Consider the following 22,383-nt stretch of genomic DNA (forward strand, 5'->3'; position numbering starts at 1 on the left):
CACACAGACCTGCACACGCACCCCAGCAACCCCCCCCCCTGCAGCCTGGCTGGTGGGGGCAGCTGTGCAGCCCATCTGGAGCCCAGACTCAGCAGGGCTGTCCAGGAGCCTGGCTCTTGGGTGGGGCTGAGACCCCCCCCACCCTACTCACACACCCAGGGCGGTCCTCCCCGACCCAGCCTGCCTCTGGCCTGCTGGTGCCAGGCTTCCCCACTCTTCTTGCTCCAAGTCACCTCCCCAGAGGCCATGGGGCCACAGGACAGTCCTGGCAGGACCCCAAGTCTGCCTCTCTGCCAAGAGTGAGACCTCAGAGAACTCCAGTCTTCCTCCTCAGCATGAGCCAACCTGATGACTGCCCCGGCTTCCCGCCCAGGCAGGGTCTGGGGAGGGAGGGGGCTTTCTTCCTAAGCCCAAGGTCTTTCACCGCCCACCGCCCTCCCCCCCTCGAGTCCCCAGGACTGGCGTTGGCCTCCTCCTCAGCCTCTAGCTGGTCCTGATGAGCTCAGGGGTTCTCAGGGGTGCCAAGGGTTTTCACGTGTTCCTTGGAACAGACTTGGGGGGTCTCCTGTTTCCTTCTCAGCCGAGCCAAGCCCCCCGCAACACACCCCCCTGTGCAAGCCTTTCTCTGCTGCCCCTCTCCAACTCCTCTGACTTCACATTCCACATGGACACTTTGCCCCCTCCGCCCCCTCCCCCGCCCCACACCCGTGTCAGGGGCTCCCAGTCACTCCTGAATGTCCCTCCCTAACTTGGGTTGAGCCCACCCAGGTGCCCCCTCCCGGGGAATGCTGAGGTGCCCATGCAGCCTCCAGGCGTCACTTAACTTCCCTCATTCTCAGGCAAGTTCCAAGGACAGCCCTGGTGTGTGGGAAACTATTCTTTCCCTCCCGTCCTACCGCCAGCACCTCCCCCAGGTCCCACTGAGTCTGGCCACTGCGCGCACTTCCACAGCCACCCCTGGCCCATTCCAACCAAGCCAGCCATCTTTCCATCTCTGAACTTGTGTCACGCAGCTACTTTGCGTCCTCTCTCGACTGGGGGCGTCTCTGAATACACCTGTGCCTGTCTGCACGCCTCCTCTTCCACTGACAACTCATTCTTTTAACTTTCAGCAGGGAGAGCACCACCTCCAGGCAGGTTCCCTGACTGTGCCTCTCGCCCTCACGGCAGTCCTCGTTCATGGAGGCTCTGCTCCGTGACGCTCTGGAATTTGCCTGTAACCCCTTCTAAGTTTCGGGAGGGCAGAGACTGCGCTAGAACAGGTGCCCACAGGACTCCGGACAGGAAGAGAATGGCCAGTGGACTCTTTTGCCTACCATCCCCCCACACAAGCCTCCCGGACTCCTGGGAACTCTGCAGGCTGGGGGTTCTACTACAGGTCAGCCCATGCAAGCAGGGAAGGATACGAAGAGGTGACCACCCGCGCTGCCCACTGCGTTCAAATAGATGGCTAGGCTAAGGCTTTTATTTTTTCTTTTTGGGCCACACCCGGTGATGCACAGGGGTTACTCCTGGCTCTGCACTCAGGAATCACCACTGGCCGTGCTCAGGGGACCATATGGGATGCTGGGGATAGAACCCAGGTCAGCCACGTGCAAGGCAAACGCCCTACCCGCTGTGCTATGGCTCCAGCCCCCTAGGCTAAGGCTTGTGGTGCGGTTTCCCTCCAGCCCCTCAGGCCTTTGCGAGCCACTTTCCCTCCTTCACCTCACCTAGGGTCCTCTGTACAAGGGGGATGAAGAGACGCCCCTAATCTCAGGCAGGGCCTGGCACTCAGGGGGTCTCAGGAAGTCCCTCCTCGCGATGATGCCCAGGCTCAACTCAGGACGATTCACCCCGCATCCGGATGCTCCCGCACAAGTCCCCAGAAACAGAGCTCCCTGCGTTCGGATCTCTCCGGGCGCGCACCCTGTGCGTGCCAACTGACCGGCCCCAGGGACGGCAGGCCCAAGAAGGCCCAGCCACACAAGGCCACAACAAGGGCTCCCGCGAGGGGGCCCCGGCCCCTCCTCCTGGCAGCCCAAGGCGCGGGAAATATTTAAAACAATTTTATTCATGAAAATATGCTGTACAATGCACTCTACACGGCACACACACGCGGACGGCACGGCCACGGTACACTGCCTACGATATGCGCTGGGGGCGCCGCGCCCTCAGCCCGCCCCGACGGGACACTTATAAATACGGGAGGGAGGAGCCAGGACCGGCGCGGGGGAGGGGGCTGTGTCCGGGTGGGGGAGGGGGCTCTGGAGCCAGGAGGCCAGGACTGGGCTGGGGTGGGCGTGGGCCGGGGAGACAGACTCGGTGGAGGGAGGGGAGAAGCCAGCGCCGGCGAGGAGGGTAGGGGTGGGAGGAGGGGGCTGGCTGTACCGCCCGGCCCCCCGAGGTGGGTGCGAGACGCGGGACCCTGTTCCAGCCGGGAAGGTGTCACCTGGGGACGGGATCGGAGTTTGGGAGAGGGGGACGGTACATCCAGGCGCGGGTCCTGCGAAAGTGACTGGGTTTGGAGACGCCCCGCCTTGTCTCCCACCTGGCTCCTCCGCCCCCCCGCCTCCCGTCCCTCTCTCGGGCAGGAGTTTGGCCCGGGGAGGGCAGGGGGCGGCGGGAAAAGTAGGTAAGCCCAGCCCCTCCCTGCCCGTCTGTCGGGGTGGGGGCCGGGGGATCAGGACGGGAAGACAGCGGCCCCTTGGGGCGCGACAGGGGCCCCGGGGCGCGGGGCCGCGGCCCTCAGCCGGGCACCCAGCTCTGGTTCGGGGGCGGGGCCCCGGCCAGGCCCGGCGGCGGCGGCGGCAGGGCCGAGTCGAAGTTGAAGTCCATTTCGTCGCTGTCCATGAAGTCGTTGAGGATGATGGACTCGACGTCGCACTCGAGGCTCCCGCTGAACATGTCGAGGTCCAGGTCGGCCGGGAAGCGGTCGGGCGCGGCCCCCAGCGGCCCAGCAGCGGCCGCCGCGTAGGGCCCGGGCAGCGTGTCCAGCAGGAGGCCCCCCGGCGGGCCCCCGAAGGCGGCGGCGTGGCCCGGCGGCGCCAGGCCCGCCGCGCCCGCCTCTCCGGGCAGCGTCATAAGGCTGATGGGGTGGGCTAAGGCACTGCGCGAGGGCACCGGCGGCGCGTACGGGGCCGCCCCCTTGCCCGGGTAGGCGGCGGCCGCGCCCGCCAGCGCCAGCTCCCCGGGCGCGCCCAGCACCGGGCCGGGCCGGGGCGCGGGCGGCGGTGGCGGGAGCAGCGCGGGCAGCGCCCCGGGCCGGAAGGGCGCGGCTGGGGGCGCGAAGCTGGCCTGCTTGTTCTCCTGGATGGTCTGCATGGGCAGGCGGCGCAGCGCCCCCAGCGCTGGGGGCCCGAAGCCCCCGCCCCCGCCGTAGGCGCCGCCCTTGCAGCCCCCGAAGTAGGCGGGCGTCCCGGTGCGCGCCCGCGGCGGCCCGTACGCGTCCTGCGCGCCGTCCAGCAGGGCCTCTGGCAGCCCAGCACCGCCGCCGCCACCGCCACCGCCGTGCAGGCCCAGCGGGCCCCCCAGCTCGGCCAGGCGAGGCAGCTCCCCCGGGCAGCGCGCCCCCAGCGCGGGGGACAGCGCGCTCGCCGCCGGGCTCGGGTACATGAGCGGAGACGATGGCGCCAGGGCCTCCAGGGCCTCGTCGTCCTCCAATTCGGCCGCCTCCCCAAGCAGGGGCCTCCCCCCGCCGCGGAAGTCGGCCCACGCCTCGTAGTCGTCGCTAGCGTGCGACGCCGGGCTGGTGGCCCACTTGGCGCCCGGCAAGGGCCCCGGGACAGGCGCCCCCGGGGGGCTGTCGTCTGGGCTCCTCTCGGGGGCCTGCAGCTGCTTCTTCTTGCTGGCCTTGCCCTTGATGCGCAGGAACTTGGTCCCGTTGTCCATGGACACGGCCCTGCGCCGTGGGGTCTTGCCGGTCTTGCCGCCCTCGGGGTTCAGCATCCACCAGGAGCTCTTGCCCGTGCCCTCGTTCTGCACGCGGATGAAGCGCGTGTGCAGCGACAGATTGTGCCGGATGGAGTTCTGTGGCAGGAGACAAGGACATGGGTGGGAGCGAAAGGGAGAGAAGTAGAGGGGCAAGAAACGGGAGGGGAGGAGAGGAAGAGGGAAGAGCAAGGGTAGGGGGGGAAGCACGTGTAAGTACCGAGGTGGACAAAGCCCCGATACCATTCCTCCCTCCCAGACCCTCATCAACACTGCCCCGGGGTGGGCTGGACCCTCGGCCTGGCCCGCGCTGAGAGCGACCAACGGCAGCAGGGCAAGGGGCGCGGAACCCCTTCTCCCCAACTTAGCCAGGGATAGCCAAGCTGCCAGGCACCCCCAACAGATTATGTAAGGGCTCATGCCGACGCGGCTCATTTGTCCGCCCCCCTCCCTCCCCAGCCTGGCATGGCGCCAGCAGCCCGAAAACCCAGGGCTCCAGAAATCAATCTCGCGGTGACTGATTAAGCCCTGTTTAGAACTAATTGCTCTTTCGTGTGTGGGGAGAATAAATTACCTGCTTTAATTTCGTGTCTTTAAAATGCAACTGCAGGTAGAGAAGACTGTTAACCCTTTGCTGGAAGGGCCTGGCCAGGGAGAGCAGAACAGGTTTTTTGGGGGGGTGTCCTCCCAAGATGGGTCTGGTCACTAAGCTTGTCAGAGATTCCCAGCCCCCAGAGGATTCGGATGCCAGCCACAGACAGCCTTTGACCTTAGCTCGGGTGCCCACCTCCAGGGCAGTTTCCTGCCCACAGGACACCTCCTTAGAGCTCTGCCCTCTAAGATCTTCCTGGTGGACGGTCACAAGTTGCCCCAAAGCAGGTGACACCATCCCCACTTACATGCAAGCACTTGTTCAGAGCGGTAAAGTGACTTGTGCCAGTTCCGGAGCTTTCTCCCATGCCGGGTCCCCCCTTGTCCTACCCCAGGCATCCTCGATGCCACCTGTACACAATGATCTTGTTTAAGTTTCTGCTGTGCCAGCTTCATAGGCACCCCTCTGGTCGCTGCCTGCTTCTGCCAGTCCTCTCCCAGGCACACGGGAGGGCAGGGAAGCTGGCAGCTCGGCTGGTCTGACCCCGCAGGAGCAGAACCTGAGCACCTCTGCACCCACCTCCGGGGCCTCCCACCGAGTGGCTTAGACTTCCTATGGGCATAGCCTGGGCTCAGGCATCAGCAGGCTGAGAGGGTGCCAGGCCTTCCCCCCCCACCCACTCTGTGGCTCTGTGACCTGTGAGCTTGATGCTGCCTCCAGCTCTGGGAGCCTCAGTGAACTTCTGAAAAATCAGGGTGATGTTCATCACCCCCTTGTTTGTTTGTCTTGGTTTTGGGGCCATACCCAGCAGTGCTCAAGGGTTGTTCCTGGCTCTAAGCGAAGGAATTATTTGGAATGCCGGGGCCTGAACCCAGGTCAGCCACGTGCAAGGCAAGTGCCCTACGTGCTGTACTATCACTCCGGCCCCTGTCACCCCTTGGAACCAAGCTAAGGTATGGGGATGTACGTGAGGAAAGAGGCTGGTGCTCATGAACGTCGCTTCAGCCCCTCACACTGTCCAGAGAGCACCCCTCTCCCACTCCCCACAGACCTGCCGCATCCCCCGCCCGAGCAGCCTGCCCTAAGGGGAGCCAGGCTGGGCCCCAGCCACTCTGGGAAGCTGGCATCACCCACCTTCTGGGCCAGGGAGCGAAGGCCCAGGGGCATGATGTAACCTGTGTGCAGTCCCCAAGGCATCAGGGACCAGGCCGGGCCTGCCTGCCCAGCGGGCAGCCGCTGCCTCTAGGCTCACCTCCTTCCCGTGCCAGGGTGCCACCCACCCAGTATCTCTACCTCCAGCTACTGACCTGAGTTTTCAGGGTCCAAGGCTTCCTAACTGACTGAGTGTGTGTTTGTGTGTTTTTTTTTTTGGGGGGGGGAGGGAGACAGGGAACACGAAAGGGGGAGGACTTTCTGTACTGAGATGACAGCTGGTGCCCCTAGACCCCTCCCAGCCTTGCCAGCCTGGCTTCTCCTGGGACCCTGAGAGAATGGGAGCTGGACCCTCCAGGGAGCGAAGCTCCCTCCAACAGGCACCCCATCCCGCTCCCGCCCCTGCACCTGGCTCCCCAGCCCCTCCTCTGCAGCTGTGTGCAGTGGCCTGGGAGATGGGGTGTTCCTCCCCGTAGGAGGAGCTGCCTCAAGGCCCGTCCCTCCCGCTCCTCCAGCTGGAGGTCGGTCAGGCCCAGGGGTCACTGTCTAGCACCAGCACCGGTCGGTCAGCCTCGCCGGTTAGGAGGCTAGAAGCACTCTATCTCGAGGGACGGCTCCGGCAAACCCCCCTGGAGCTGGGGTGGGGCGGCCCCGTGCAGGGGAGCAGTGGCGGGCGGAGGGGCTCGGGCGGTGCCTACTTGCTCCGGGGCAGTGGCAGAGCCAGGGGTTGAGTTCAGGTCGGTCTCACTCCGAGTGGAAAGGACATTGCATTCCACCAGGGAGAAAAACAGGCTGACAACTTCCAAAGAATCTCAGGGCGCCCAAGCTCCAACTTTCCATGTAAACCATCCCGAGAAGCTGGCAGCGCGGGTGAGGGGCCTGTGGCAAGGGCAAAACTCTCTCTGTTCTGGGCTTCCGTGGAAGAACTCAAGAGAATTTCACATTGTCTTTCTCAACGCATCCGCATTTTCTCCATACGAATGTTCCTGCTTACCACCCAGAACACAAGCTCCAAGCCCTTCCCCCCCGCCGGTCCCCTCCAGGAGAGGCAAGGACTTGCCCGAGGCTGCCCAGGACTGGGGAGGAGGGGCCCAAGCTCCCCTCCTGTTGCATGGAGGCTTTACCACACTGAGTCCCTCCTCCCTGGGCCTCAGTTTCCCTCCCTGAAGGCTGATGAGATGGGTCACTCACTCTGGGCAGCTTTCCAGTTTGACACTGAAGCTCTTTGGGTCATCTTGTTCACAGGCTTTGCTTCGATACATGTTCAGGCCCCAGGCTGGACACAGGGTGCCTGGAGCAAGGCCAGAGCCTGCTCTACTGTCACAGAAGAGGAAACCCGGGGTGGGGGGCAGGATGGGCAGACCCAGCAGACGGGGCAGTTGGGGCCTGGAGGGATATAGGCCCCACCCGGGGTCACCCAGAGAGGTGGCCCAGAGGTGGGTGTGGACTCCTGGGACCGGTGGATCGGACTCTGCACCAAGGCCCAGTCTGGCTCCTTGGGCCCTGCCACCTGGCACCAATCAGAGCCAAGATCCAGTGGCGAGTGCGAGGATCCCAACTCACCCACAAGGCCTCCGGGGAGGCCAGAGGCCACGGAGATGGTGAGGGAGGCAGCAGAGGAGACGCCTCTGCCAGGCAGCAGTAACCAGGGCTTCCTGCCCGAGTCACCTAGCAACGCGCCACCACAGCCGCGGCCCGCGCCCTGGCTTGCCCGGCTCCCCTGGTGCCCAGCGCCGGCCGGGGCTCCAGGGCCTCGCCCCTCCCACACCCGCACGCAGGCCCGGTGCCGGTTCCCTGGGGGCTCAGGGAGACCATCGTGGGGGCAGAGGGAAGGGCGCGGGGCTCCACCCCACGCCCACAGCCTCAGGAGCCTGAGCCGGCAGGGAAGGGAGGCTGGCGCTGGGCAAAGGCCACAAGTCCTGGTATCGGATCTGGGTCCGAGTTTGGGTTCTAATACCCCTGAGCAGTGACCCGGGGCAGGAAGCAGTGAGGGGCCATTTCTTCCAAGGGCCACTTGCCCCTAACTTCTCCAGCCACAGGCAGCAGCCAGAAAACCCCTCACGCAGCAGTCCCGGCCCCCAACCCAGAGCCCTCCCGGGCGCCCCTCTTCCTCAGGAGGGAGTCTGTCCTGTAAGACCCCACGACCTCAGTCTCCTCCTGACCCTGATCCCCGCTCCTGCGCTCCCAGTCTGCCAGGTTCATTCCCGAGGGGTGCAGAGGCCGGTGTGTATGCGGTGGGGGCTGCCGTGCGTGTGGACTTGGTTCACAGGCACTTCTGGCCTGCCCCCAGCACCCACTCCTCACCGCTGCCCCTTTGCCAGCCCCTTCCTGGCCCCTGTGACCTGCTCCACATTTTTCCAAGGCAGTGGCTGCTTTTCTGAAATCAATACATTATTGGTTTATATTGGGTGTCTATTTTTTATTGCCTGCTTCCTTTGGAGACTAAATTTCATGAGGAATTCCTGTCCGCTTTCTGCCCTCCCCTAAGTGTTTGGTCAATGGAGGGAGAACAAAGCGGGCAAGTGAGACTGAGGAGAGGGGACGGCACACACGGGGCCTTCCCCAGATGCAGGGGGAGAGAAGGGAACGCGAACAGAGCGTGCCATGGGGCGTCCGCCAGGGCCCAGCGACAGTGGGAAATGCAGTGAGCGGGCGAGGGCTTGCTCTGGTGGGCGATGTTGCTTCCAAGCATGGGCGACTCAGGGGAGCCCCCGGGGGAGCAGAACCCCCCCCCCCACCACGTCCTCACTGACGGAGCCTCCCCGGTGGGCAGGTTCTGATCCATTTGGTGGCGGCAGCTCATCCATCCCGCAGGACACCCTCATCTATTCCCGGGACACCCTTCGCCCACGAGCAGTAATGCATTCATCTGACAGCGCCACCCCATTTATCCCGCACACCAGTCCCATTTATCCAGCAAGTACAACCTCATTTGCTAACAGCACTCCATTCACCTGACGGGGCCCCTCATCTATCCAGCGGGACACCCTCATTTATCCTCCGCGTCGGAGGCTCTCCTTCCTCCCGTGGCGTTGCGGTGTTCTCCGACGGTGCAACCTGGCAGATCCAGCAGGACGTCATCTCCCCTGCAAGTACACTTCATCCCCCGGCCGCACAACCTCATTTATCTAATAATGCAGCCTCACCTTGCCTCCGAGCACCACCTCGGTCCCTGGCAGTACTGCCTCGTTTATCTCCCAGCACAGCTTCATTCTCGGAGAGCTGGGCCTCATCCAATCTTACCGCTCCAGCCAGCTGGCGGGCCCGGGCTGGGGGCGGGGGGGATGGTGTCCCTCCTGCCCAGTCACTGACCCCTCCCTAGAGAGGGCAGCCTGGCACTACTGCCCTATCCAGGTCCTGAGTTCTAGGCAGCTCTGCCCAACTGGTGCTGCTTACCGTGGCTGTCTTGCCCCGAGCTATCTGGGGTTCAGAGAGGGCCCCCCCAAACCTAGTTTGAGTTTTACTGGCTGCTGATTCCTATAGTGCGACTCCTCCCCAAGAGTCGGTTTCCCGCTACCAGCACGAGGTCACAGAGAGCAGACGGGGCGGCAGTGCACACACGGCCCCAGGAGTCAGCTGCAGCCAGACCACCACCACTGCCACCCCCTCAAGTGCGTGCCTCCGCTCTTGGTGCAGAGGACACCACCCTCTACCCACTGAGACTTGATCCCTTTGATACTTTTGCCTCTGAATCCTTATATCCATTCTCCGACTTCTGTATCACTGTCATCCCCGTTGCTCATTGATTTGCTCGAGTGGGCACCAGTTACGTCTCCACTGTGAGACATGTTGTGTTTTTGGCATGTCCAATATGCCACAGGTATCTTGCCGTGCTCTCTGAGAGGGGCGGAGGAATCGAACCTGGGTCGGCCGCATGCAAGGCAAATGCCCTACCCGCTGTGCTATCGCTCCAGCCCTCTGTGACTTCTACTACAGACAAATCGTTGTGTTTACTCCCGAGGCCCCAAGCCTGGGCGTGAGGGAGCCAGCTCTGGAGGCTCAGGACCATTGGCTTCCAACGCCAGAGCTCCCCCTCGGCTCTGGCCACCGAGCGCGTGGCCCCGGCCCTCTTCAGTGACCCTCCCTGCCTTGGCTCTCCCACTCTTGCTCCCTGAGACAGAATCCTGCCCTGCACTCCCCCGCCCCCCACAGCCTCAGCTGCATCCTGGGACACGGGACCCGCAGGGTTCCAGGGCCCTCCCACCATTCAGGCCTGTCACAGGGACAGGGACGGACCCTCTGCAGGCTACACCCTGGAGGCTACATACTTCAAAGGAGAAGCCCACCCCGTGGTGAGGATGTACCAGCAACTCCCGTCAGCTCCTCCCAAACACCTGCTTCCTTTCTCAGTCCCCAGGAAGAAGGGCCAAGGGCAGAGCTAGCACAGGGGGAAAGTGGCACTTGCCTTGCCCTCGGCTGACTGGGGTTCGAATCCCAGGTGCCATATATGGTTCCCTGACACTGCCAAGGGTGACTCCTAAGCAGAGTCTGGAACAGCCCTTGGGCACCACAGAGTCAAACCCCACAACTCCCACCCCTCCAAGAAAGGTTAAGAGCAGAGGCTGGAACCTTATTTCACCCGTGAGACCCTGGGCCTCCCCACCACAGTATCGAGCTATCCCAGGGGCCCTGGGCGAAGATGCCACCCCTCATGAATCTCCTCCTGTCTCCATCTCAGCACCCCAGGAGCAGCTCTGACCCTCTCCTCCCTCCGACTCGGTCTGGCCTAGGAATCGGAGTCATCAATTTGCCAGGGATCGCCTCTCTCCTGGGCATCACCAGCTCTCTGGGACCAAGCTGAGGTACTCAGCTCAGGCAGGCTTCCTGGAAGAGGGGGTAACAGAAGACAGGGCCTGACATCAAGCGCAGATTAGGGACTGGTGGGGGAGAGGCAGAGGGCAGGTGGGGCATCAGGGCCACAGGTGTGGGCCTGCTCTTCAAGCCCATGCTCTCTTCAAAACCACGTATTTCATCGCCTTGTCTTGATGTTTCTTTTGCTCACCTATTTCCACTTTCGGAGAAGTCTGTGTTCTCTCCTCCATGTGTACTTCTCTCTTTCTCTCCCCTCACATCTTTCTAGATCAGTTTTAATAAAACCTATCTTGCTTCAGGGCTGGAGCGATAGCACAGCGGGAAGGGCGTTTGCCTTGCACGAAGCCGACCCGGGTTCGATTCCCAGCATCCCATATGGTCCCCTGAGCACCACCAGGAGTAATTCCTAAGTGCAGAGCCAGGAGTAACCCCTGTGCATCGCCGGGTGTGACCCAAAAAGCAAAAAAACAAAACTATCTTGCTTCACCAAAAATAAAAACGATTGCAGGTGTGAGAGGAAGTGGGCTCAGGGTCAGCGGGGAAAGGGCTGGACTGGCAGGGCCAGGCGGAGTCTGGGCATGTGCACGCCCTCCCCTCCCCAGAAGCCCTGTGGACCCGGCCCCAGGCCGATACCCCGCAGCCCTCTGCTGCTCTCCAGGGTATGGACCCCACATTAGCCCCCGGCCCCCCCGGCACACGGGCATCTCCTACTCCCCTGCCTCCGCCCTTGTCTCTGCCCGCACACCCTCGCCAGCCCCCCAGAGTGCTCTCCTGCCCAACTCCCGCTGAGTGCCACAGGGTACGGGGATGCTCCTGTGTGAGCCCTGGGAGGGGGCGCTCTGGCCTGGCACTTCCCACTGCTTCTGTCTGGCAGCACCTGGCGCGCGAGCTGCAGGCCAGGCCTCCTCCCTCCAGCTCCGCCGCCTGCTTTCTCCCCGCACTGGCAGCCCCGCAGAACGCAGCGAAGCAAGGTGCTAGCTGGCGAGACCTCGCTGCCCTGTGGCCGGCACCACGCTGGCACCCGGATCTCTGCAGCCCTCCTTGGGGGGGGGGGGCTTCCCTAGCCCGTGGCACTGATGCCAACACAGGGGCTCCGGGAAATCAAGCTGTCTGTGTCAGTGGTGGTGCCGGGATTCCCACCACCGAGATGCCGTCATCGTCCAGGGTGGCTGAGCAGCCTTCGCAGGACTAGCGGGTGGGATTCCTAAACGCAGAGACATGAGCCCGTCTCCCGCCAAGACCGAGCCCCCTGCAAGCTCTTCCGCACCTCCCGGGCGCACCCCTGCCGCAGGCCCTGGGAGCAGCTGCAGTGACCTCACCCAGCCCTGCCCTGGGCCGGCTCTGGGGAGGGCCCAGCAGCTGTGCCCCAGCTCTGCAGGCTGGCTCCTTGGGGGAACGAGGAAGAGCAGGCAAGGTGCCAAGAGAGCCATCTGCTCTCCCGGGGGCCTGGCCACCCGCACAGACACTGGCCTTGCCCCCGGGGGCCGCCCTGGGCCCTCTGTCCCCATGCCAAGCGACTACTCCAGGGCCCAGGGCAGCCCACCCGGACTGGGCACCCGTCCTCAGCGGCCATCTGTGGGCCTTGCTGGAGCAGCAGGAGCGCCCCAGCGTGCACTGAGTGAACAAGTGCGCAGGAGCTGGGGCGTGGGGGAGCCCGGGGCCAGGTCCCAGCGCTGCTGATGCCCCAGCCCAGCCTTGCAGTCCTAGGGGAGTCCCCAAGAGTCCCCACCGTCCCCTCACATCTGCTAGGCTGGCAGGTGCCTGGTGCCTCTGGCTAAAGCAAGCCCCTTCCCCCCACGGCCCCAGCTCAGGTTACAAGGAGGCAAGGCCAGCTGAGGACAGGGGGAAGGGACAGGGGGAGGGGACAGGAGGCAACAAGGCTCCCACAGAGTGGGGGGAGGGGAACTCTGAGCTCTAGAAGGATCTAGAAAGTCAGAGAGGGAAGGGCCATGCCCAAGGTCACGCTGCCTGCCTGCCAGTGGGCAAGGAGGACCTAGAGTGCAGGGACAGACAACCTGGGTCCCAGGGTGATGACCTTGAGCACATCATTACTGGTCAGTCAAAACTGGGGGGTCCGGAACTTGCTGGCTTTACTCCCAAGGCCATCAGGAGGGCCCCAGGGGCAGGAGAAAGCCTGGGCGTTGGCAGTCTGGCACTCCAAGAAATAGGAGGTGCATCAGAGAGATGGAACCCTGCACACACACACACAGACACACAGACACACACACACACACACACACACACACACTAGGAAGTGCATCAGAGAGATGGAACCCTGCACACACACTCTCTCTCTCTCTCTCTCTCTCTCTCTCTCTCTCTCTCTCTCTCTCTCTCTCTCTCTCTCTCTCTCTCTCCCTGGTCCATCGGGGCCCAGGCATGTCTGTCCGGTTCAGCACCTACAAAGGTGCTCCCTTTCTTGTCCCAACCAGCAATAGTCATGCATTTGCTGAGGTTTCTTGGGGACTTGACATGACTCTCATACCCACGCCCGAGTAGAAGTCCTATGATCCCATCACGCAGGGGAGGAAACAGTCTCCCATTGCTCCAGGCAACTCCTATTCTCCCACTTCACAGAGGAGGAAAGGAAGCCCCCCGCCCCAGTTGCTTGGGCCGCACGGTGTGTCCCTTCCACTCACCCCCAGGACTCCTGACCACTCCTCTCCCTCTTCCCTTCAGACCCTACCAGTACTGGGGGTGCTGCTTCATGGCCTGGCTTCCAGGATTCTCTGGGCCTCCACCGAGAGCCCAGAGCCAGTTCTGCACTGGGCGCCTGGGTCAGTTTGCCCTGTCCACTCTCCATTCTGTCTCCAGCCTCAAGTGGCCCTGCGGGGCTCTGGTGAGCACAGCCGGGCCGCTGAGGTCCCTCAGAGACTTCTCTGCCTGGCTCTCTTCCTCCGCTCCCAGTACCCAACACTCATTACCCGCTCATCCACTCCAGCTCTGAAGATTTTTTTATCCTGCATCAAAATCGGGAATCCTCCTTTCGGGTTCTCCGTGGGCCTGTGGCCCCTGCGGGTGGGCTGCGTTTGGGTGAACGGGGAAGGCTCCCGGGGTCCCAGAGTCTGCAGACGGGAGTCTGGGTGGGGGAGAGGCCTGCCTTCAGGCAGCTGTCTGTTGGAAAAGGGGAGTCAGGAGCCCCACGCCACTTCCCCAGGTCAGAAACCCCAAGACCAGAAGCCTCTAAGGGACGGCAGGGCTGGTGGGACAGTCGGCAGGCCGGGGCTGGGAATGAGTCAGCCCGCAGGCACTGGCGCGGAAGCACGTCCAGAATGGCCCACGGCAGCTGAACTCTGGGCTGGAATGGTTCAGTGACTAAAGCAAGGGTCAAGATGGGGAGGGGCGGGTGGCTGGAGGTGGACGGGGGCAGGTGGCCACAGCCTCCAGGGTCACGCCGAGGCCCCAGGCCTGGAACCTGCGGGGAAGATCACGGGGCTATCCGCGTGCTCTCGCCCATGCCACCAAACAGGGTGCCACGTCTCCCAATACTTTCCTTCTCGGGCAGAGAGACGGCAAGCACCCAGGCGGAGGGCTCCCTTCTCCCCGCCTGGGTTCTAACAGCATGGTCTCTTAGGTAGGGTGACTGTTGGAGTGGGGAATGAATTCAGCGCCTTGGAGCCTGCTTGGGGGGGGGGGGGGAATTCTGCTTCTCCAGCGTTCCCCTAAAAGAGCGAGAGGGAGGGCAGTGGCCCTTCCTGGCCCCGCCTGCTTGGAGGGGAAGCGGGTCTTCTCTGGGTACAGCAGGGAGGGGCCGCGGGATCCCAGGGCGCTGAGCCGTCAGAACCACCCAGCCCTGCTCCCTTAGCTGCCACAGCCCAGCGGCGAGAGCCCGCTCCGGAGGGGCGGAGCGGGGTCGGGAAAGCTGCTCCTCTGCCTGACCCTAGCCAGCCTTGCCCACGGCGCAGGGCTGAGAGCAGGCCGGCCCGGAGACGCACGCGACAGCTCCAGAATCACCTGGGAAGTGGGGCTTTGTTCAAACCACCCAGGCACCCCGCCCAGTTTCGGAGGGGTGTCCCGAGGGATCAGTCAATGAGTCGCGCTGCCTCGGAGAGCATGTGACAAAGGCAGTGGGTGTGGGCGGAGAGTGCCAGTGTCAGGTGTGAGGGTGGCGATGTGAGGGGGGCACACATGGGACCTGGCGGAGAGCAGGTGAGGGGGGCACGGCAGGGCCTGGCCAAGGCCGGCTGGGCCCAGGCCCCGGGCAGAGCAGTTTAGGCTTGGCTGCCCCCGGGGAGGGGGGGCGGGGGGCGGTGAGGGCTGTGTGCGTGAACAGGCAGCCCGGCAGCTCCAGCCAGGCTCGGCCGGGGCCCGCCACGCCACCCTGGGCAGGTGACTTCCCTTTGGGACCTCTATGGCCTTAGCAGCCAAACGGGGCTAGGACCATGCAAGCGGCAGGAGCCCGGGAGGAGGAAATGAGAGAATTTGTGTCCAGTGGCCCCTGGACTGCCCAGCTCCCAGGCGTGACTGTGTTAGTGACTGTTAGTTCTTGTTCCCCTTCCCCTAGAGCACCCCCTCCCCACCACACACACACACACACACACACACACACACACACACACTCCCTTAGAGACCAGGAAGGTTTCTCTACAGAGGGAGGCCCTGGGGGGGAGGGTGTGGGAGGCCCCTCCCCCATACACCACCTGGCCCCCCTCCCACCTCCACATATGGGTTGGGGGGTGGGGAGAGGCAGCCAACAGCCAAACCCTCCCAAACAGGAGTTGGTTTCTATGGTAACCAGGGTGCCAGGAGGAAGGGGGGTGCTCCAGATCCAGCTGTCCCCCTGAGCGCCCTACCCGGGGCCCCAGAGCCTCAGCACAGGCCTACCCCACACCCCGCACCCCCCATCTGCCCGCTCTGGAGGCCAGCTGGGCCTGCCGAGAGCACTCCCTTCATTGTGCCACGGTGCTTGCCACCTGGGCACTGCCAGGCCCAGGGTGGGCACCTCCAAGTGAGCGTCCCAGGTTTGGGTCTGTACCCACCTGCTCACAGTGGCCCCCCCCACACCCCCATGCCCAATCCTCTTGCTGCCCCTCATTGCATCCCACTTAGCCCAGCACTGTGGCTGTCTCCACGCCCAAAGGCCAGGACCTCCGGATGGACTAGAACCCAGAGGGCAGAAGGCCCTGACAGATGCCCCGAGCACCCTCACCCAGCCCAAAACTGGACTCCAACGTGGGGCCTCTGCTGGGCAAGGAAATGGTATACGGAAAGGCAGGCGGCAGAGGGCGGGTGTCTAGACAGGAGGGGGACCCCAAGGTGTCCCTGTTTCCCAAGGAGCCATCCTCAAGTTGGGAGGCAGAACCAGAGGCTGCAGACAGGGAGGGGTGCTCGTGAGTGAGCCACAGAGAAGGGGGACGGTTGGGGGGGGAGCCCACCACGTAGAAACTCACCTCTCACAAGACAGAGCCCCCCCTCCCCCGCCACAACGCTCCCATTCCGCTGTGGGTAACTACCAGCTGCCAATTCCTTGATGAGAAGCTCATCACAGGAGAAGCGGGGAACCTTTCCAAACCCAGACGCGAGCCCCACCTCCAGAGCCCGGGGCCCGGAGGAAGGATGGGGTTCACCCACAGGCCCCCTCCTCCTAGGCGCCCCAGGGCGAGCTCGCCCCGAGAAGAGCGGGGTGCAGGTGGGCCTGGCAGGCTCTGGCCCCCACCCCTGCGTGGCGGGGTCCCCCACTCCCCGTCAAGTCCTCCAGCCGCAGTTCGTAGGGCCCGAGAGAGAGGGGCCTCAACCCACAGAACGTGGGGGCTGGGGGCGCTGAACTTTCGAACCCGCAAACCCCCCGCGCCGTTCATTACCTTAACACGAGTTAAAAATAACCGTCTCATCTCTTTAAATTAGTCTGTCTGCAATTACCGCCTGGCACGGCGCTGCCCGCCATCGTCCCGCTGGAGCGGCGCCAGGTGGCAGGCGGGGCCTCACCCTGTCTGTCTGTCTGTCGGTCTGTCTGCCTGCCTGCCTGCCTGCCTCCCGGTGCCCCCTTTCCTCGCTGCGCCCGCACCCACTCCCCCCGGGGCCTCCCGGCATTCCCTCTCCAGGGCAGCTCCCGAGGCATGGTGGGAGGGGGCGAGGGTCCTGCGCCCCTGTGAGCCGGGGGGTCCTTGGGGAGCAGAGCAGGGGGTGGGGGGGCCTGCAGGGAGGGCGGGGGAGGGGCGCGGGAGGCCTGGGGAGCCGGAAGGGCCCGCAGCACGCCAGCGCTGGTGGGTGGGTGTGAGCAGGTGGCCGTGGGAGTCTGCCGGGCGTGCCAGCAACTGTGCCAGGAGCGGCTGGCACGGGCTCGTGCCCAGGAGGCGGGCAGCTGCCAGACCCCCGCGCGTGCAGTGCGGGAGGGTGGGGACACCCCCAACCGGGGCTCACACCGCCTCCTCCCGCACCCCCAGCAGCCCTTGGGGCTGGGGATCCCCGAGGACAAAGGAGGAGGAGGGAACTCTGCTGGAGCAGGCTGGGGGCAGGCCGGGGAGCCCCTGCCCCTCGCAGCCCTGCACAGCCGGGCTCTGGCAGGGCTCTGGCAGGACCCTGGTCAGCCTGGGTGGGAAGGGGCACGACCCCCCTCCACCGCCAGCCCCCAGGGCCAGGGAGTCCCCAGGAACTGCTCCGCCCCCACCAGGCCTGGGGACAGGAATGGGAGGTGCCCAGGCCTGGCTGGGAGCTCCCAGGGGAGCCAGCAGCCAGGAAACACAAAAGCAGGCAGAACAACTCCAGGGGCGCCGAGGCGAAGGAGTGCCATGACCCAGGGCAGCCTGGAAGGCTTCCCGGAGGAGGCCAAAGGGAAGGGAGGTGGGGCTGGAAAGGGGTAACTGTGCTAGGGAGAGTCCTGTGGACCCCTTGCCTGGGCCCTGCGCCCCCCTCTTCAGGCTCTAGCCTCATGGGTGGCCCACACCCGCTGCTGATCTTGCCTCCCCCAGATCCTCTGGGGCTCCCCACCCACATCAGCCCTTCCTGGCGGGGCCTCACCCCTTCCCCACAGCACCTCCCTGCCTGCCCTGGAGCCCCGGGTGCCAGCCTCGCATGCCCGGGGTCTCCTCCCCAACCGGACCCTGCACGGCCTTGCCTTGGCTGGGGGCACAGGGGTCACCTCTGGGAGACTTTCTCCTAAATTCCCCCCTCCCCCTCCTGGAGGCAGCCAGACCAGGTGCCCACCAGGTGCCCAGGAGGCGGGCCTGGCTCCCCCGGGTGGTCTAGCCTGCCTTCTGGAGACCCGCCCCGCCCCCGCCCTGCCTGCAGGTGAAGCAGCCCAGATGCACCCTGCAGGCGGGTGGTCCCTGCTCGTCCAACACAGGGGCTCAAGTGCTGCCCAGGGGAGGGGTGCGGGGGGACGCTGGAAGCAGGCAGGCCCGCTGAGGCAGACGGGGCGGGGGGGGGGGGCAGCCGCCCAGGGTATGACAGGGGGCAAGGTGGCCCAGCAGCCTGTCCAGGGCCTCTCCAGGCTCAGGACAATCGGTGCGTCCTCAAAGACTGGCGCAGAGGCAACTGCATCCAGTGGGCGGCCGGGAGACCTGGGCTGCTGGCCAGCGCCGGCCACTGTTTGGAGCCCAGCGAAGTGCTATCCCCGCCCAGGGCCTCAGTCTCACGGTCCGAGAAATGACCCCACAGGACCCCAGAGTGGCACTCAGCACCATCCCAGCGGCTTCTAGGGCCCAGCCCTACCCCGCTTCCAAACAGCGCCCGCGGGGTTTAGAGTCCGGCTCTCTCCCGCGACAGACCCCACTCTGTCCCCCTGAGCCCGGCTCTGTGACGAGGACAGCCAAACCCACCTCAGGGTCGGCAGGGCATGAAAGGCAATGCCTGGCACAGGCGGCTAACGGTGCTTGGTGCCGCCCGGCCTTGAGATCCTCAGTGCCCTCTCCAGCAACCAGCCTCACATCCGCTCTTACCCTCTCCCGTCATCCCTATTCCATTGAGCTTGGCTGGAGCTCCACCTCCTGCTGGAAGCCCTCCTGGATTGCTCTGGCCCAGAGTACCCTCCTCTGCACCACTTCTTCACTCTTTCACCAGACATGCACTCTGCCGGGCACCAGGCCCTACACAGACATTACTCCAGCACTGCCACTGTCTCCTGAAGGTGGGGCGGGGAAGAGAGAACACAAAGGATGAAGACTCGGGCTGGGAGAGGGCTGGAGAAGAGGGGGACCCAAACTGGCTCCTCGGGGGTAGGGCGGGCTTCTCCCGTGGAGGGTCCTGGACCCTGTGCTGCAGGGAGAAGTGAAGGGAGGGACAGCCTGTGGTGACCGGGAGGTCGCAGGGTGCCAGGCCCAAAGGTGAGCGTCTCTGGGGAGGAGGGGGCTCAGCTGGGGGTGCGGCCAGGGAGGTGGGGATGAGGTGCGCGTCTGCCCCTCCGCCCCTGCCAGATGCACCAGGAGAACGCCTGGGTGCCATGGCCACTGGGTCAGGCGATGGGGGGCCTTGCCAGGTGGGCACTGGGCGGGCGTCCAGGAGCGTCCATGTCCACCAGCCTCCCTCTCCACTGACACGCCTACTTCCTTGGATCAGGTCACAGCCAGGCCCAGAGGCAGCCCCTCCCGCCACACAGCCATGCCAGCACCCCCCCTCAACAAGGCACAGCCCCGGCCCCCCCCACGAAAACTCCCCCCAAAGGGGCCACCAGCACTGAGCCCAGCAAGATAGTCCGAGGAGGGTCTGGAGGCCACAAACCAGCCAAGCCCCTGCCCCCTCCCAAGATGGCTCCCCCCCTTTCTGGCTGACACTGAGGCCTCCCGGGGGTGCCCCGCCCCTCCCCCTACCCCTCCCCCCAAGCATCTGGGCTCAGAGACAGGGAAGTGGGGTGAAGAGCCTGGGAGGGTAGTGCAGAGCCCCAGCCCTCACCCCTGCCCTCCCTGCAGCAAGGGTCATCGCCAGCCCACCCGGCTGACCCAGGCCGAGGGAGGGTGGCCTGGAGGGGGCAGGTGGCCCCTGAGCAAGAATATTCCGGGTCATCTGACCAGTTCCCCAGCCCGGGCAGGCTGGTGCCCTAGGGGGACTCCGAGCACCACCGAACAGATTCCAGGTTCCAGGGCTACACCCCTCACCCGAGGGTCAGTCTCCCAGGGGGCAGCGGAGGGAAGGGGCGGGGGCACCAAGCCCATGTCACTCTTCCAGTTCTTTCAGGAGGGCGACACAGAGTAACACAAAGCAAACTCACGGGGCAACGGGGGTCCCCGTGTCCACAGCCTGGGGGTGGTTCCTTTGCTAAGGCCTCGAGGACAGGTTGACGGGGTGTGTGGGGGGGAGGGGGGTGCATCAAAGTGGCGGTCCCTTGTCACCCCCCTCAGACCTCCACCCAGGCTTCAGAGCATCCACACAGCCCCCACGCCCCCAGCACTCACTCCGTGACCCCTCGGGGTGCCCAGCGCCTGCCTCCAGGAGGCACACCTGGCGCCCAGACACACCTCGCAGCCCCGGGGAGCCCAGGCGGGGATCCTGCCGCCCCCCGCCCCTGCCCGGCGCTCCCACCTTCCAGCCGGCCGAGCTGTTGCTGTCGCCTTTATCCTTGAAGTAGGGCACGTAACGGACCATCCAGTCGTAGATCTGCGAGAGCGTGAGCCGCTTGTCCGGGGCGCTCTCGATGGCTTTGGTGATGAGGTCGGCGTAGGACAGGTTTCCCCACGCGTTCCGCCGCGAGCTCTTGGCTTTCCGCAGCGGTCCGACCTCGGCGCCCAGCGGCGGCGCCGGGGCCATCGGCGGGGCCGCGGTCCGGCGCTCCGGCCCGCAGTCCTCGGCGCCCTCGGCCAGCCCCGCGCCCAGCGCTCCGTCCTCGTCGCCCGCCAAGTCGGGCTGCGGCAGGGGCCAGGTGCACGAGCGCGGCCGGCTCTGCGGCGCGAAGTCCGGGTCCACGTCCACCTGATGCGCTCGGAGCTTCGCAGCCATGGTCCAGCCCGGCTCGGGCGCGGCGGGGAGGGCGGCTCGGCGGAGGGTGGGCGCGCGGCTCCGGGCTCGGCGCGCCCCGGGGAGGCCCGCGGGAGGGGTCCCTGGCGGCGCCGGCTCAGCCCCGGGGCGCCATGGGCCGGGGCGCCGACTCGGGGGGCTGCGCGCGCGGGGGAGCCCGCAGGGCGGGGGAGACGGGCGCAGCGAGGGGGCGGCGGCCCCGGAGCCCGGCCCCGCGCCTAGCACCTGCCGCCTGCCTGCGCCTGCAGCCGCCGCCGCCACCGTCGCCGCAGCCGCCGCTCCCCCGGCGCCCGCCCCGCGCGCGGGCCGCGCTCTCCCGGGACGCGGCCGGATTGCACCATGCCGGAGCCCGCGCCGCCGCCGCCGCCACCACCGCCGCCGCCGCCGCCGCCCCGCGCCCGCCGCCGCCGCTCCGGCTCCAGCGCCCGCGCCCGCCGCGCTCAGCGCCGGCTGCACCTCGGGAGGGGCGGGGCGCGGGGCGGGGCGTGCCGCCCGCCGCCGCGGGGTCCGGGCCCGCCGGGGCGCCCCGCCCGCCGGCTGGGGGCGGGGGCGCCGAGCCGCGGGCGCGGGCCGACCCCGCCGCCGCCCCTGCGCGCCACAGCGCCGCCTGCAGAGCGGGGCGGGAGCGGCGGGCGGGGGCCCGGGGGCGGGGACGGCCGCTCCCATTGGCCCGCACCCGGGCGGGCCCGCCCCGGACTCCGCGGGAGCCCGCCCAGAAGCGCGTCAGCGGGTTATTGTTACAACCCCGGGTTTCCCGGGGCAACGCGGACAGGGCGGGGCGCGGGGGCTAAGCCCCGCCCCCCGGTCCCGGGAGGCATGCCCCGCCTCCTGGTGTCCAGACCCTGGGCTTCTCCAAGTCTTGGGTCCAGAAATCAAACGGGGCGGTGATGATCCAGCCCTCCTCTTTGTACCCTGTTTTGGGATGAGCAGGAGGTCAAGCTTCTGGGCCAGGCTTTGCCACAATGCAAGCTCTCTCCCTCTGCAAGTGGGTTCTCCCTGCTTCCCCCCCACCCCCCTCCCCGCTGTGCCTGGGGCCACCGTTTCTTGGTTTTGATTCTTGGAACTTAAAGTGTCACAAAAGCAACCTGGAGAACTAGGTAAAACATCCATGCGTCTAAGCACCGGGAAGCTTAGGTGGAGGTTCGAGGTTTGCATTTCTTAACAAGTTCCCAGGCCACTCATCTTGTGCCACACCGTGCAGACCACTGTTTTAGTTCACCTTCACCGTGGGAGCCTCTTGGGAGGGGAGGGCGGCAGGGTTTAGGGGGGAACTGTTGGGACAGGACTTGCCTCAAAGTTCACCGCTTTGGGAAAAACCTCGTGCATCCAACATATTTATTGAGCACCTTGGCTGCACCGCAGGGCACTCTGCCCATCTTATGGAAAGAGCTCACAGAGAACTCTTGAGAGGCTGATGAGCTCCTCCAGCGCCGAGGCTATTGGAGGGGTCAGATGTTAGTCAAATCACCATTCGGCCTCAGAAGGAAAAAGCTGGCCGCGAAGTTGGAAGCTGGGCTGCTCATGATCTCATCCCCAGGAGCCCAGGGCTAAGTTTCCAGCCCCCACTCCACCTGCCAGCCTCTGCACAGGGTGTTCCTCTGCCTAAAACACCCTTCCCCTCCCTCGGGAGACCCTCCCTGGAGAACCTCCCATCCTTCAAAGCAGCGCAGAGGTCAGCTCATCCCTGATGCTTTCTCTGATCCCAGCCGCCAACATCCGCCTGTCTCTTGTCCACATCCCTTTCTGCTCTGACAGCAACCCCTTGTAGCCCTTTAGCACAAGATGCCTCTTTCGCCAATCAGGAAGCTGAGGCCCAGCGAGGGAAGGTGACTTGCTTAGGTGGCGTGGCCAGGACTAGACTCCCCAGATGTGGTCTCAGGCCCGGAGAATCGGGAGAACGCAGCTTGCAGAGTTTTCCAAGTAGTGGGCAGGCTGGGCCCAGAGGAGCAGACCCCCTCGCTCCACAACCCCTCCCCCCAGCTTAGGTCGGGTGGGGGTGGGACCGGGGGACCCAGTATGCAAATGTCTGACCA

At 65.3% G+C, this 22,383-nt stretch overlaps 1 protein-coding gene across 1 annotated transcript; it reads right to left on the bottom strand.

Annotated features, from left to right (window-relative positions):
• Positions 1-2,094: 2,094 nt before the first annotated feature.
• On the bottom strand, positions 2,095-20,738 carry FOXO6 (forkhead box O6). The gene is made up of 2 exons (XM_055140328.1): positions 19,919-20,738; positions 2,095-4,008 (listed from the first exon to the last, which is right to left on the bottom strand). The coding sequence occupies exons 1-2, from the start codon at positions 20,330-20,332 to the stop codon at positions 2,728-2,730; spliced, it is 1,695 nt and encodes a 564-aa protein (XP_054996303.1). The 5' UTR covers positions 20,333-20,738; the 3' UTR covers positions 2,095-2,727.
• Between the last annotated feature and the right edge of the window lie 1,645 nt (positions 20,739-22,383).

This window comes from Sorex araneus, chromosome 5 (assembly GCF_027595985.1).
Source record: "Sorex araneus isolate mSorAra2 chromosome 5, mSorAra2.pri, whole genome shotgun sequence".
In the NCBI taxonomy this organism is placed as follows: Eukaryota; Metazoa; Chordata; class Mammalia; order Eulipotyphla; family Soricidae; genus Sorex; species Sorex araneus.

What these genes read in the sequence shown, in the direction of transcription:
- FOXO6 (XM_055140328.1), bottom strand. Translation starts at nt 20,332, where the DNA reads ATGGCTGCGAAGCTCCGAGCGCATCAGGTGGACGTGGACCCGGACTTC. An exon ending in ACAGCTCGGCCGGCTGGAAG is followed by an intron (nt 4,009 to 19,918) that starts GTGGGAGCGCCG and finishes CTCCTGCCACAG; the next exon opens with AACTCCATCCGGCACAATCT.